Below are 14,988 nucleotides of genomic sequence, written 5' to 3'. Positions count from 1 at the left end.
TTTGAACTAAGATCACTCTGTACAATATTTGCATCTTCAAAATTCACACTATCTTAGAGATGCCTACTTTGAGCTCTGGACAAAAGATGATACCGACAAAGTTCAAAGGCTCAACAGACTTGTCTATGTAAGTCTTTAGAAGACCGTTCTTGATGTTTCACGTGCTCATGTATATATTTGTTGAGACTTACTATTGTAAAATATAAAGCTAGGTTCTGTGTGAGATGGGTGACAAATGATCACTGTGAAGACTTCAAGAATGAGTCCACGATATTATGAGGGAGGCAGACACATAATTTTGCCACACTAAAGAAGGCAGGATGGAAAGCAGAGGGTGGATTGAGTGGGAAACTCTCCAACATGAACTTGAAAAGTACCTGCAACTGCATTTTAAATCCTATCACAATAGCGTGATTAAAACCAGAATATTCTACCCATGTCCAGCGGGAGAAAAATAGGCCAGATTTCTATGTCACCTCAGGAATGTGACTTCCTATCTCCTGAGATGTTTTCTTTAAGAGATTCTATGACTTTTTTTTTCACTCAACAGAGACCTGGTAAAGAGTCTTCACCAGGTGAATTAAATGGAACAGTGAGAGAGGAAGCTAGATTTATTGGCAGTTAAAGGGTTAGAAACTAGAGGGAGGAATCTCAAAGTGTATTCCAGATGAGATGCCAAGGGAATAAATTGCATAAGGAACAGGATGGAAAAAAAGAAAGACATCAAAGTTATATTTCTATGATAGAAATAATGAGACCAGATCCTTACGAGTATCAAAGAAAGAAAATCAAAATCAAAATGTGGGAGTTTTCAAATGTGAGAATAAGGTTAATGTGAGGGCAAAAAAGAATCCTTTCTTCAGTGTAAAAAAGTGAAGTAAGTCTGAGTGTGGGGTGCTAATCAGTTAGCATTTCATTCTAATGAAAATATTCCATGGACAATTGTAAATGTAGACTCTGGAAAATGGGTCCTAATCACAGTTTCAGCATTGGAAGTCATTTACATCCATACTATACCTCCTGTTTTTTGTATAACAACACCTAGTTAACTACAAGGCATAAATTAAGGAAGATTTAAAAAATAAAGATAGAGCACTATTTTATATCTTATACCTAGGAAAAGAAGTCAGCAAAAGAGAAGAAGAATGATTCAGAGGGTCAAGAGGAAAAGAAGAAAGAATTCAAGAATGAGGAACTGACTGACAATTCCAAGAAGAACCACTGATTTGGAAATATAGATATAGAAAACAATGACACAAACCTGGGTTCTTCTACAAAGCAAATCAATATGACATGGGACCTTCCAAAACTAGGAAAAATTGTAATATATTAATAAAATTTTAAATTTGAGTTAATGGAAGAATCACAGTACTTCTCAAAGTAAGAAGAAGACAAGGTGATAATCCAAAAGAAAAAGTAGAGCTCATTTCTATCAGGGAGGTCTTGGAGGAAATGATGATATTAAAGGTGAGAATGTTGATATTTCACTGTACATTCATTCACCCTGTGTTTACTGATTGCCCATTATACTCTTGGTTCTGGCCTGGGGGCTGTGGTGACAATTGTGAGTAAGATACACATGGTTCTGTCCTTATAGAACTTACAATTTACACTAAAAACAAATGGGGGAACATAGCATTGTGGTCAGTGAAATGAGAATTCACAGGCAGTGAAAATGTCTTCTTTTTAAAAACTTGGAGTTAAAAAAGAAAGAGTAAAAGGCAAGAGACTGTTCTTGCCCAAAACAAGAGCCCTCTTTCTACATGTAGGATAATTGAACACACTATGAAAGTATGAGAAAAATGTGAAAATGGTTTCTAATCAAATTATAAAGTTGTAATAAGCTGGCAAAGAAGTGAGAAATAAAGCAATCCTGAAACTTTAGCAAGTTGGAAGCTCAGAAAGGAAAAATATCAGCTATTAATGGTGAAACAAATTTTTGGTTAAAAACATTTTACTATTAATCTGGGCCAATTTGGAAACCATTCTTTTGACCTTGGATAGACTGGGGACAAATGTATACATTCTTCAGGTAAAGGCCATTATAAATAAAAACATTAAATGAAGCAATATAAACTCATAAAAAGATCTAATACTACAAATCTGGGCCAATTTGGAAACCATTCTTTTGACCTTGGATAGACTGGGGACAAATGTATACATTCTTCAGGTAAAGGCCATTATAAATAAAAACATTAAATGAAGCAATATAAACTCATAAAAAGATCTAATACTACATGACCCATACACATCTCATGCAAATAAAAATAGAAATGTGCCACAAAGCCCCAGTGGCATCCTATTAATATTTCCCAAGTGAAAGCTGAAACAAAAGAATAGAAGTTGTCTCGCTGGAGGCTTACTGCTTCAGACTTTTGCCATAGAAAGTCTAAAGTCAAAGTACAAATGAACAACTTACCAATACACTAAATAGTGTACAGGATAAAGGAGGCTCTTATAAACCAATGGGAAACAACTTAATAAATCAGACTTCATTGAGAGTTCTGGATATTAGAGTTCAGTGTTTTAAAATGATACTACTTGATATTCTTATAGCAAGACAAATGTTTTCTGATTCTAGTGACTTTGTAAGAAGCTGTTTTCCAAAGAAAACTTTATTTATTTATTTTTTTTGGAGACCAGAACTCCAACTCAGGATCTAACTCTTTTGTTCATTGGCAGCCTCTCTATCACCTGACCATACATCCAACCCCTTGGAAGAAAACTTAAGCTATACTAACCTTCCTATTTTTTATTTTTTATGTTTCATTTTTTAATTTTATTGTAAAGATGCTGTTCAGAGGAGTCACAGTTACATGAGTAAGGCAATGTGTACATTACTTGTCGATCATTGTTACCCCTGCCCTTCCTTGTTGTTCCTCTATCCCTTCCTTCCCCAACTCCCACACTCCTCTCCACCCAACCCAATCCCCTCTCCCCCTGCTCAAAGTTGTAAATATCGTTTCCAACATACTGTCCTGTGGGTATCTTTGTTGTAATGGGCCATCTGTGTCCTTGTTTCAGTGTTTTCTTATTCCCCTTCCCCTCCCCAAATTAGACATGTGTATATACAATATGCAGGGTACCAAAATCAAATACAGTGACAACAGGGGATATAGTAATCATTTCCATTAGCATATTTTTTGTTTATTGCAGCCTGCTGGCTTAGTCTAAATTCTGGAAAACAAATCTCCATGAACATATGAGGACAGATTTCTCCGAGTCTGCTTCTAATTACACATCTTTACAATTCTGGTTGATTTATTTGGGTGTTTTCTTAATATGTACTATATTAATTGTATTTTAAAATAAGGACTAGTAATATTTTTCAAGCATGACAAAGACTTTAAATGTCAGCTCTTTATTAAGTGTGCTAACTTGTGGAAAAAGAAACTCGGGGAAATGGATACCACAAGTTCTCCAAATGTTCCTGTTTAGCTGTAATTGTTCAACCCTTTCTCTTTTTAAACTATGTTTTTATTATCCTTAAGTAGTTGTAAAAAGGAGTTATAAATCAATATGTGAATTTGTGGGTACAACACCCCTTGATCAATATTAGCCTGTTAATCTTTCTCTCCAATCTCTCCTAACTCCACTCATCCCTTCAATTTTCTTAGTTTCATAGGATATACGTTGAATATTATAATTAACTTTTCTGCTTACATTATATTCTTTTAAGTCATATTCTATTTCTGTCTAACAGTACCTTGGTTCTCTCACTCAATGAGGTTTGAAAGTGTTCAGGCATCTGGGAATGAAATTTACTAAACCTTTCAAGAGCTCCACTCAAAGTGGAATTAGTTAATTTGCATATTGTGATTTGAGGTGCACAACTCCATTTATTTGATGGGAAGGGAAGGGTGTGTGCAATTGGGGAGGTTGAGACCTTCTGGTAGTCTGAGGAAGGAGGGCCTTAGAGTGAAATGCCTGTGGTATATGTCCTCACCTTTTCTATATTCTCTGTCTCCTGGTACTGCCAAACCAAGGCAACATTTATACACCAGAACCACACAAACAATAAATATTTCATGGGAAGGTCAGTAGGACCAAGTGAAATTAAGAGAAAGTCTTCAGGGCAGCTGAGGAAATAATATCCAGATAATGTATGAATTACATTATTGTAATGGATTTGGTGAAACTAATCATCTCAAGTAAATATTAAAATAGGCTACATTTTACTGAAACAGAAATTTCCTCCCTCCCTTCTTTCATTTATTGCTCTCTCTTTTTCTTCTTTCCTTTTTTATAGAAGAACTTTTAAAAGTGGGAAGAGGAAAAAGGCAACCCATAAGTGTTTATTTTCTCAGTACTGGCATCTTGGACTGATCCACTACAACTGGAATTATGGCAAGAAAATCCACTCTTCCAAGAGTACTTTTTCCAAGCAAAATAAGTCATGGGCTTAGTGGTGGGTGAAATAGAGAATATTTCAAATTCCTTGAAACATCTCAGAATTGTTTTTTTAAAAAGTGGGTCTTGGAAATACTTTCAACATGCTTTTATCCAAGTATGTAATCCCTTGAGAACTATGTACATATAAAGATGTTTGATTTCTTAATCAAAGACATATGAAAGGTACTTTTGGAAACTTATAAACCTTTTTAAAGTACTTGCTTTCTAACTCAATTTAGCAAAAAAAAAAAATCCCCAACACTCCAAAAACATACAGATAGCCAGAGAATAAATACTCAATATCCTTAGTGCAATGGAAATGCCTAGAAAAACTATAAGGAGACACTTGGGTACTAGACAACTACAATGAGCAATGCAGACATCATAAATGCTAAAGAGGATGTGGAGTAACTAAAACTCTTATAGATTGCTTGAGGAAATGCAGAAAAGAACACTAGACAAAAATAGATGTATGTCTTCCCTGGAACCTATCAATTCCAATTTAGGTATTTACCTGAAAGAATTAAAAAAATGTATCTATAAAAATCTTATACAACAATGTTTATTAAATCACTATGAATTTTAAAAAACAAGATAATGGATCAGAATATTCACAAAAAGGAACACTCACTATTCAGGAATAGAAATAGGATCAACCACTGATACCTGAATTGCTATGAATGAAGCTCAAAAACAGGTTGAATGAAATAAGATCCTAAAACCCATGTTATGTGAGTCCATTTACATGGAATTAGAGTAGGCAAAACAAAGTCAGTAGCTAAGTAAAATATTTTGTGGGATGATAAAGTATATTTTTGATACCATGAAGTATATGATTTTATACATTTTATGCAGATGATTTTATACATCACTCAAAATATGGATATAAGGTCTGTGCACTTTATTGTGCTTAAATTATATCTTAACTTTTTATATTTAGGACTAGACACCAGTGGCTAACACCTGTAATCCTAATCCTTGAAGCCAGCCTCATCAGAAAAATCTGAGAGACTCTTATCTCTAATTAACTAGAAAAAGCTGGATTGAAGGTATAGCTCAAGTGGTAGAGCACTAATTTAGCAAGCATAACGCCTTGAGTTCAAATCCTAGTACTACCAAAAAACATTAAACTAAAAGGAGAAGTAAGTTATTTCTCAGATTTAAAAATCACTTTGTATTTTAAACCAAAGTAAAAACTTTTAAAATACAATGTCTTAATTTAAGCACAAAACTTTGTCTAATTATAAAGTTTTGTATGAAGCTAATATAGTAAATACTTATGATAAGCAAACATGATTTATATGTGATTCAGATTCATATTTCAGTGTTTGGCATGGTTCTTAGCACATTCACAGTGCCAAATACACGTGTTGGGTTTAAGAATGAATGAACAGTCATCATATAAAAAATGTATCTAATTTTTCTATTTGTTCGGCCAATGGAGATGGTATACCAGTGGAGATTGTCATGTCTATTTTCCTCTGCCTAGATCTCTGCTTTTTCTCTCTCTCTTTGGTCTTCTAAGACAGTGATTCTCAAAATTGAGAGGGCTAAAGAATCATCTGGAACCTCCATCCCACTTTCCAGAGTGGTTGAACATGTTTATATTCTCACCAACAGTGTAGTAGCATTCCCTTTTGGCCACATTCTGCCAGCATCTATTATTGATAATGGCCATTCTAACTTGAGGTGAGGTGAAATCTAAATGTTGTTTGGTTTGCATTTCTTTTATAGCCAGAGATATGTAATATTTCTTCATGTGTCTATTTCTTCTGAGGAGTCTCTCTTTAAGTCTTTAGCCCATTTTTTTTATTGAGTTGACATTGTTTTTGAAGGTTTAATTTTAGAGGGGAGGTAATTTTTGAGTTCTAAGTATATTTTCCTCAAAAGATTAAACACAGTATTTCCTGTGACCCAGTAATTCCATAAACAAGGTCACACTAAAGCTGCCAGAACCATCATGTTCATTGCAGCATTGTTTACCATAGTCAAGACATGGAATCAACCCTGATGCCATTCATCAGACAAATGGATGAAGAAAACACAATGGAACTCTATGCTTCCACCCGAAAGAATGATATTGCACCACTCATAAGGACATGCAAAGACTAGGAAAAAAATTATATTAAATGAAGTAAGCCAAACCCAAAGAAAATGTAAGTTGAATGGTTTCCCTTGTAACTAGAAAGTGCCTATAAATCTATAAGCAAACACACTGGATGGTAAAAGACAAAAAAAATACATTTGGACATGATAAATTATATAGGATTCTAGACATTCACACAGTGAGCTCAAAGAAAGATATTCTTAAGAGAGGATCACAAAGTTTCAATAGTTATGATCCTATGATCGTATAAAATGATGTTTACCAAAATGAAGTCCAAGAAATAGAAACAAGATGTTTTATGCTATTTTGCTTCTTGTTTTTTCCCCCTTGTTTGTTGCTATGTTTTATTTCAGCACCTCTTGTCTTATAGTTAAGTTTATCTGTGTGGGGGAGGGTAATGAGGAGCACAGAAAGGGTGGGACCAAGGATGAACAAGTACAGTAGTGGTACTCACTAGACACTATGTTGAAAATGAACTCTACAACTTGTTGGGGTCGGGGGTGGAAACTGGGAGAAAACAAGGAAAGAGGTGATATGTTTCACAAAGAAACACACTCATTACCTGACATGTAACGGTAACCCCTCTGTACAGCATCTTTACAATAACAATAATTAAATTTTAAATGTAATTCAATTTTTAATTTAAATTTAAAAATTAAAGAAGAACCATCTGGCCAAGTGCCGGTGGCTCACAACTGTCATCCTGGCTACTCAGGAGGCTGAAAACTGAGGATCACCATTCAAAGCCAGCCATCACAGGAAAGTCCTTGAGACTCTTATCTCCAATTAACCACCAGAAAACCAGAAGTGGCACTGTGGCTCAAATGGTAGAGTGCTTGCCTTGAGCTGAAGAGCTCAGGGACAGAGCCAGGCCCAGAGTTCAAGCCCTAGGACCGAAAAAAAAAAAAAAAAAGAAGAAGAAGAAAAAAGAAAAGAAAAGAGAAAATTAGTACTATCTGGATGGTATGTTAAAACACACATGGCTGAGACTCAGCCTCAGACTTTCTAATTCTGGTAACTCTGGAGGCAAGCAGAGACCTGTATTCCCAGAGACCTGTGTTTGTAGCTGGTTCCCAAGGGATAGGACTTGGAGGACTATTGCTTCGTGCACTTATTCATCAGATCAAGGACTTTCGGACTTTCCAACTTGTAACCATCTTTCCCAACTACCTTCAGCCCTTTCCTCTGAGCTTTATCACATAAAACACTGTAGCATTAGGCTGGGAGGGTGGCTCAGTGGTAGAGCGTTTGCCTTGCATGCCTGAGGTCCTGGGTTCTACTCCTCAGCACCACATAAGCAAAAAGAAAAAAGCTGGAAGTGGTGCTGTGGCTCAAGTGGTAGAGCACTAGCCTTGAGCTGAAGAGCTGAGGGACAGCGCTCAGGCCCAGAGTTCAGGCCCCACGACCGGACCCCCCTACCCCCAAAAAAACTGTAGCATTATAAGTGTGTATTTGCTACTGGTTCTTTCCCCCTTGGTTTTTTCCCCTTATTTGGAAGAAAACTTATTTACTTATGAAGATCATACTTTCATAACTCTAGAGGAAGATCACATCCTAGATATCCTGACTTACATGTCTGTTCTCTGCAACACTTCCTAGGTGATAAGTAGTTGTAAATGCTAAAGATCTTAACATTTATACTCTGTTGAAGCATGCAAAACAAAATAAACATGAGAGTGTGAGTGCTTGAAAGGTGTGGGTGCCGTGGTCAAGGAGAGAGGGATTGACAAATGAAGAGGAGAAGAAGGAGAAGGCAGTATAATCCTACAAAATTAAGAAGAGTGAGGGAAGGGGTGGGTAGAGGAGGGATGGGTAAGAATGTCAAAAGGAATGACATCGATCAAGATATATTGTATTCATAAAGGTTAAAGGGCAACTCGTTTGTACAACTATTTAAAGATAATAAAAGTAAATTTAAAAAACAGTATTCATACAAGTGCAAACATTTTGGTAATAAAACAATTAACATGTTCTATTAGGATGCATTACCTGTCATTGGGACACTGACTTGGCAACGTCCAGTCATGGTGAGGATTGATGAGGAAACCCCAGGACAGGAAGACTGAGCTTGGTGTAAGCGTGCCAACCACCAGCTGGAGAGGTTTGCGAGGGCGAGATTTACCTAGGGATAGAACATGCAGGTGAACTCCAGGAGCATTTAGTGTGCTTGTAAGTCTTCAAAAAAAATGCCTAAACCTCACTTGGAAAGATGATTTTAAAAAAACTGGAAAAAATCAAAATATAATATTAATTAAAATAAATTATAATAATTTTTGTCCATGAATTTAAACCTAAACCAAATAGAATGTTTAACCAGATTTATGTATGCACATATGTATTGTATATGTGTATACACCTAAACCATGTCCGACTGTACTTAGATTTCATTTGTTCTGAATTATAGGTGGGCATGATGGTCTTGGCTATGTTTAGTGATGCAAACACATATATGCATACTGAAGTGCATATGTACATACACACATACCACTCGTGTTTCTTTCATAGATAAAAGCATAGTTTTCCCCAACACCAGGATGGTGAGTAGGAAATATTACATAAGAGGAGGGAAGAGCACTTATCATAGAGATGGTAGCCATTTAGAAGCTGGGCACTAGTAATTCATTTCTGTAATCCTAGGTACTAGGGCAGCTAAAGTTCAGGAGGATCACAATTGCCAGCTGGTCTAGGCAAAAAAAGTTTCCAACCCCGTCTCAAATGAAGAAGTTGGACATGGTGGTGTATGCTTGTCATTCTAATTGTAGTGAGAAGCATAAATTGGCAAATTTTGGTGCAGACAAAAAGTGAGACCTTATTTTAACCAGTGCAAAATAGGACTAGATGTATGGGCCTCATTATCACCAAAATTAAAAAAATTAGAAGTGTGAAATCTCTTGACGTAGTCTTGTAATGGACATACGTTGTACACTATGCCACAATGAAAAAGGTGGGCACATTGTTAAGAAAGGTGGAAGAAAAGGATAATACACTGGATTGGGGCTGTGGCAAGAGTGATCTTGATGAATCATTAGAGATTCTTTAAGTACAGAGGGGTAGTAGGCATTTGCATGCTCAAAATCATTTGAACTATTAGAATAAGAAGATGGGGGGGGGAGACAAACCTTATCTGCTGGCTCAATCAGGGTAAATGAAATAAAAATCCTAAAAGCAGCCCAGGAAAACTGCCTAGAGCTAATATTAAATGTACATAACTTCCTAATGCCATTCAGTTCTCTCGTAATTGGATGAGACTAACTATGCTGCCTTTGCTACAGGAAAAACTGTATTATCTTAATCCAGTGGAGTGGGAGCCAAATAGAAAAAACTAATTTGACTTAAGGCCAGAAGGAGGGCATCCATTGTATAGCCAATTTGCAGGTATCTAAATCAAATGCTTTTGTTTGTACAACTGGTTTATATTCTGTAAATATTTATTCTGATAAATCTTTTGCATTCAGAATGTGTGTGTGTGTGTGTGTGTGTGTGTGTGTGTGTCTATGCGGCAGCAAAGTTCCTCATTGTACTATAGTAGGCTGATTTAACTGATATATAAAAATTGTATGTATTTATGGGGTGCCTTGTAATGTTTCAGTAGCTGTCTGCCTTCTGTAATGTTTAAATAAGGTAAACTTATTTCCTTAAACATTTGTCATTTCCTTATGGTGAAGGGGATTGTGGTGTCTCAGTCCCTTCCTCTTTCTCTCTTTTGGCATTCTGGCACCAAGATTGGCATGATGCTCTCCCAACAGCTTTAGGACCAACAGATTGTGGACTGATACCTCTACAAATTGTGAGTCGCAATGGTTCTTTTCTTGATCACCTCAGACCTTTGTTATAATAACAGAAAATGGACTAATATATGTAGTCACCCACTGTGCTGCAGAGCTCCACAAGTTCTCTTAACAAGGATAGTTGACTTTTAACCATGGTCTGAAATAATTTACATTTCCTTGTTTACAAGTATACATTCATTCCTTCCCTGAAAATTTTTCCAGATCCATCTGTAATCATGCCTCATGTGGTAATGACTTGAATGGTTCACATTCAGGCTCCAAGGAAGGATGATGAGCCTCTTGACTGAGGGTAATGAGCACATATAGTTTGAAAAAAATAGAGAGAGGTGATTCTGCTATTCTTTTTTCCATCACTTATTTGATTTTTTTTGGTTTTTGTTTTGGTAGCCTAGGGCTGGAACTCAGGGCCTATAGTCATTGTCCCTGAGCTTCATTTGCTCAAAGTTAGTACTCTACCACATGAGCCACAGTGCCACTTCCAGCTTTTTCTGCTTATGTGATACTGAGGAATTGAACCCAGGGCTTCCTGCATGCTAGGCAAGCACTCTATTGCTAAGCCACATTCCCAGTCCCCACTTATTTGATTTTTTACCACAATAATATTTTACAGATGAAAAATAGGATCCAGAGAAGTCTCAAAGGGGTGTAAATCACATGTAAAACAAAACAAAACAAAACCCTCACATTTAGGTCTTCTCAATCATTTTCTAGTTTTCTCTTTATTATATATCAATGACCTAATTCATAATATACAAAGATAATGTTAATTAAAGATAACAACAGTGTATTTTTGTTTCTAAGGGATCTACAGGTATGTACAACCAGTTATTTCACTAAGTCTTAGATCTTCATATAAAAATGACAAAGTAAGTAGAATTTATGTGCTGATGCAAATAGAAATTGAAGGAAGCTAATCCATTAGTGATTACATTACTCCCACATGAACATTATGAAAACAAAAATTATGTCTGTTGCCTGAAAGGAAAGGTGGGGTATCATATCCTGAGCAAGATGAAACAATTTCCTGAGCTAGTCATAATGAAGTGGGAAAAAAATGACTCGAAGGCCAGTGTTATAGAAGCCTCACTGCAAAATTATAAAATATTACTAATGTGTAATGACAGTCTTGATTTCCCTTATATATTTTCCTTTATTTGTGTTGTGATCCTATTAGATTGAGAAATAGTTCAATGAATATTCTTATGAAACCAGATTCTAATATACCACATGAATGCTTTCTTACTTTAGTGTTGAGTTATTTAAAAATACTAGTCTTGAAATTCTGGCAGTATAATTATTATAAAGGAAAAAGAAAAGATAATCAAAACTCCAATGAACTGTATCTGCAGAGATAGGAAGACACTGCAACTTATAGAAAAAGCATATTTCACAGCTTCTACTGACTTTTCTTTAGATCAATATTTTTTATTTGACAAAAAATCTTAATAGTCAACTTAGACCATGGTTTAATCTTCCTTTGGTCATGTAGATACATTCAGCATGCTTGCATATAAATGAGTTAACTATTTTCTATATAAATGTCTCCTTAGCTGGGCACTGGTGGCTCACACCTGTAATCCTATCTACTCAGGAGGCTGAGATCTGAGAACTGTGGTTCAAAGCCAGCTGGGGAGGGAAAGTCCATGAGACACTTACCTCCAATTACCCACCAGAAAACCGGAAGTGGTGCTGTGGCTCAGAGTGGTAGAGCAAAAAAGCTCAGGGACAGAGCGCCAAGGCTGAGCTGAAGCCCCACAACCAACATTAATTAATTAGTCAATTAATAATCTCCTTAAGTAAATGTTAGACACGTCACCCATAAAACCCACATGTCATAATACCTGGTAAGAAGTCACACACTACAAAACAGAAAGGGATTAACAGGAGCTAGCACCAAATGAGCATTGACCACAAGCCAGGCATTGTCATTAACTCAATCTTCTAAGCAATCTTATTGTGCAATAGAATCAAGCCTAAACTGTATTCAGTAATTTGACTGAACCTCAGCTGTTTGGGCACAAGATGCTGGGTAGATTCTTCTACCCGGGGTAGATGGCTTCTCTAAGTAAACTGTCAACTGAGGGCTTGTGTCTCTCTATTCTATACATTCCTGACACCTCCAGGGCAGTTGGTCACTGTGTAGGGCAAAAGATGAAAATTGATAGCTTAAAGTTACTAAAAGAAAATCAGAGAAAATGACAATACCTGAGCATGACTTCTTTTGACTTGGAGGAGGAGCAGGTCGCACAACTATCAGATATTTCGGTTCTGCATCTGAAAATATTGTAAGATTTAGCAGCAAAATACTTGAAGAACCAACACTGAGGTTACATACCCATGTTCTGACTCAGCATTCCCTTGCATTAGTTATTCTCCATAACTGAAGGACTAGTGAATGGGAAGAGGAAATAGGAAGAGTTAATACTATGGGAGATGTCCATTAAATTTAACTAGAAATTAAAAGCTCAATGGGCAAGGGAGGGAAGGAACTCTTTAAAAGTTATTTTAGGTTTTAGGCCACGTTTTTATCATTCTTTTTATTATAGAATTTTTTCATTCCGGTCATATCTATCCTGTCCACAGGCTCGTCATAGATGGGCAGATTGATATTTCAAAGTCAGAGAAAAAAGCCATTTTTTTCAGAAGACATGTAGATAGCATTTGTCTACAGCCTAAAACTAAAAAAAGTCTTACTTATTAAAACTTACTTAATTTTTCCTGTGTTTATATAATTTCTCATACTGTTTTCATGTCCAACCAGTCATTTTTACTGAACAAATTTTGAAATCATAGTGTATAACTTGTCTTAATATATACATATTAATAAAATGTTAATAGAAAATTTTAATGGGTTTTAAATAAAATGTTAATATCACTTAGTGTGTGCAAACCCAATAAGGGACTAATTATAAAATAAATTTTAAAAATAGATGCATTCAAGATAAATAGTTTCATTAAGCATATTTAAGTTAATCTGGTATGTCTAGGGCATATAAAATACCATCATATTAGCAGTTCTATCTCATTAACTGGTTAATGGGTATTATATATGATATTTCCATATCAGGAAATTCATTTCTCACCAAATTTTCTTTGGATATGTAGTCACCTAGAGTTCAGCTTACCTGCTCATTCAGAACACATTTGTGTCATTGTTTTGCTTATTATGAGTTTAAATAATTCTCATTCATGAGTTTGGAATAGAAGTCTTCTTGCCCTAGGCTCTACAGAGCTAATTTCATTTTCAATTGAGACCACCCTTTTTTTATTGGACATGCCACACAGCACCCTTTGCTAAAACCTTCTACGACTGTAGAAAACAACCCGGGCAACCTCTTAAAGAACCCCAGGCTATGTACCTGTGGATCACATTGTCTCCAGACCACCAAACAAATCAAGGGACATTCATGCAATCCCAGACCCATGTGGCTCTAAGTGTATTTTGCTAACTGGAATTCATATAAGGAACATGCCATCAAATCAACCAAGTAGGAATATACTAATTATTGCTTGATTTTCTTAGGAAAATGCAGGTAATAACAAGCTAAGATCTATGGAGTGTTTCCTGTGTGAAAAATACTGTTAAAAGCTTTACATTCATACCATAATTACTCCTCTTGGCCATCCTGGCATGTGCTGTTACTCCAGCTGGTAATCGTGAGAGCGCTAAGGTAGGGTCCCCTGAGGCTGAATCAGCTCACAGACAGCCACTATATGCAAAGACCCGTTACTATCTTGAAATACTTCATATTTTATTTTTGAACCTGTGCTTTTAAAGAGAAGGCTGATGGGACAATGTAGCACAATGTAAAGGTAGTCGGAACGTGCTGGTGTGTGGATTTTTGCCTTCCCTTTGTATCCCAGGTGACTCGTTAGCGTTTATTCTGAAGACTCTTAATGAGCAGCAGGACTCAAGTAGAATTGGGCAAATGTCACACTTCCGGCGGACATGCCACACTGCTCATTTGAGCCAGACCTGGCTTCACATGGAATAAGAAGCAAGGTGATTAAAAAAAAAAACCAAACCACACGAAGGAGCCCCTCTCTCACCCCTGTTAGTTCCCTGTATTAGCCAACCCTCTTGCTGGCAATAGTAACATGGAAGGAAATAACAAGATGGGCAACTCATAATTACTCTTCAGCTCTTCCTCACTCACAAGTCAATAACAAAGTAATGTGAAATACCATGCTGACACTCCTTGGTACAAATAATATACTTTAAAATAATGAATGGGAGAATGAGCGAATAAAACAGGTGGATGGGTATCAGCAGGAGTGGGAGGGTGAATGAAGAGAGCAAATGGGAAAGAATTTGGTTGTAAGACTTCATTGTAAGTATGACAATAGAACATTGGAATTATTTTAAATTGTTTTAAGAAGGAAGCGAGGAGGACAAGGGAGAGCGGGAGAGCATGAGGCTGCGGGTACATTGCATGCATATATGGAAATGCTACAGTGAAATCCCCTGTACAACAAATGTATGCTAATAAAAATTTAAATAAATAAACTTCCTCAGCTTGCACTTCCGGAGTTGATGGACCATAACTCTTCTCGCTCAGATGACATTGATTAACGTATTTTAATAGAATATGTTTAATATGCTAATAGAATATCATAAAGTATAAGGTTAAGAAACATTTAAAGTTTAATATTGAGAAAATTCTCTTTTTTTACTTTATAGGACATTTGCAAAATTAT

General features: G+C 36.1%; 1 protein-coding gene across 15 annotated transcripts in view; it reads right to left on the bottom strand.

Moving 5' to 3' along the window:
• Abi3bp (ABI family member 3 binding protein) overlaps positions 1-14,988 on the bottom strand; it is a 188,266-nt gene that overhangs the window by 121,677 nt on the left and 51,601 nt on the right. For all 15 annotated transcript variants that reach the window (XM_070030358.1, XM_070030366.1, XM_070030367.1 and 12 more), the window contains exons 3-4: positions 12,496-12,564; positions 8,489-8,621 (exon numbers count right to left, since the gene is read on the bottom strand). In XM_070030358.1, the coding sequence (XP_069886459.1) occupies positions 8,489-8,621; positions 12,496-12,564 (202 nt within the window). The remainder of the gene's footprint in view (positions 1-8,488; positions 8,622-12,495; positions 12,565-14,988) is intronic.

The sequence above is a fragment of the Dipodomys merriami genome, unplaced genomic scaffold (assembly GCF_024711535.1).
Source record: "Dipodomys merriami isolate MVZ:Mamm:240054 unplaced genomic scaffold, mDipMer1.0.p SCAF_2, whole genome shotgun sequence".
NCBI classification, from domain to species: domain Eukaryota; kingdom Metazoa; phylum Chordata; class Mammalia; order Rodentia; family Heteromyidae; genus Dipodomys; species Dipodomys merriami.
This window is presented reverse-complemented; position numbering and strand designations above follow the sequence as displayed.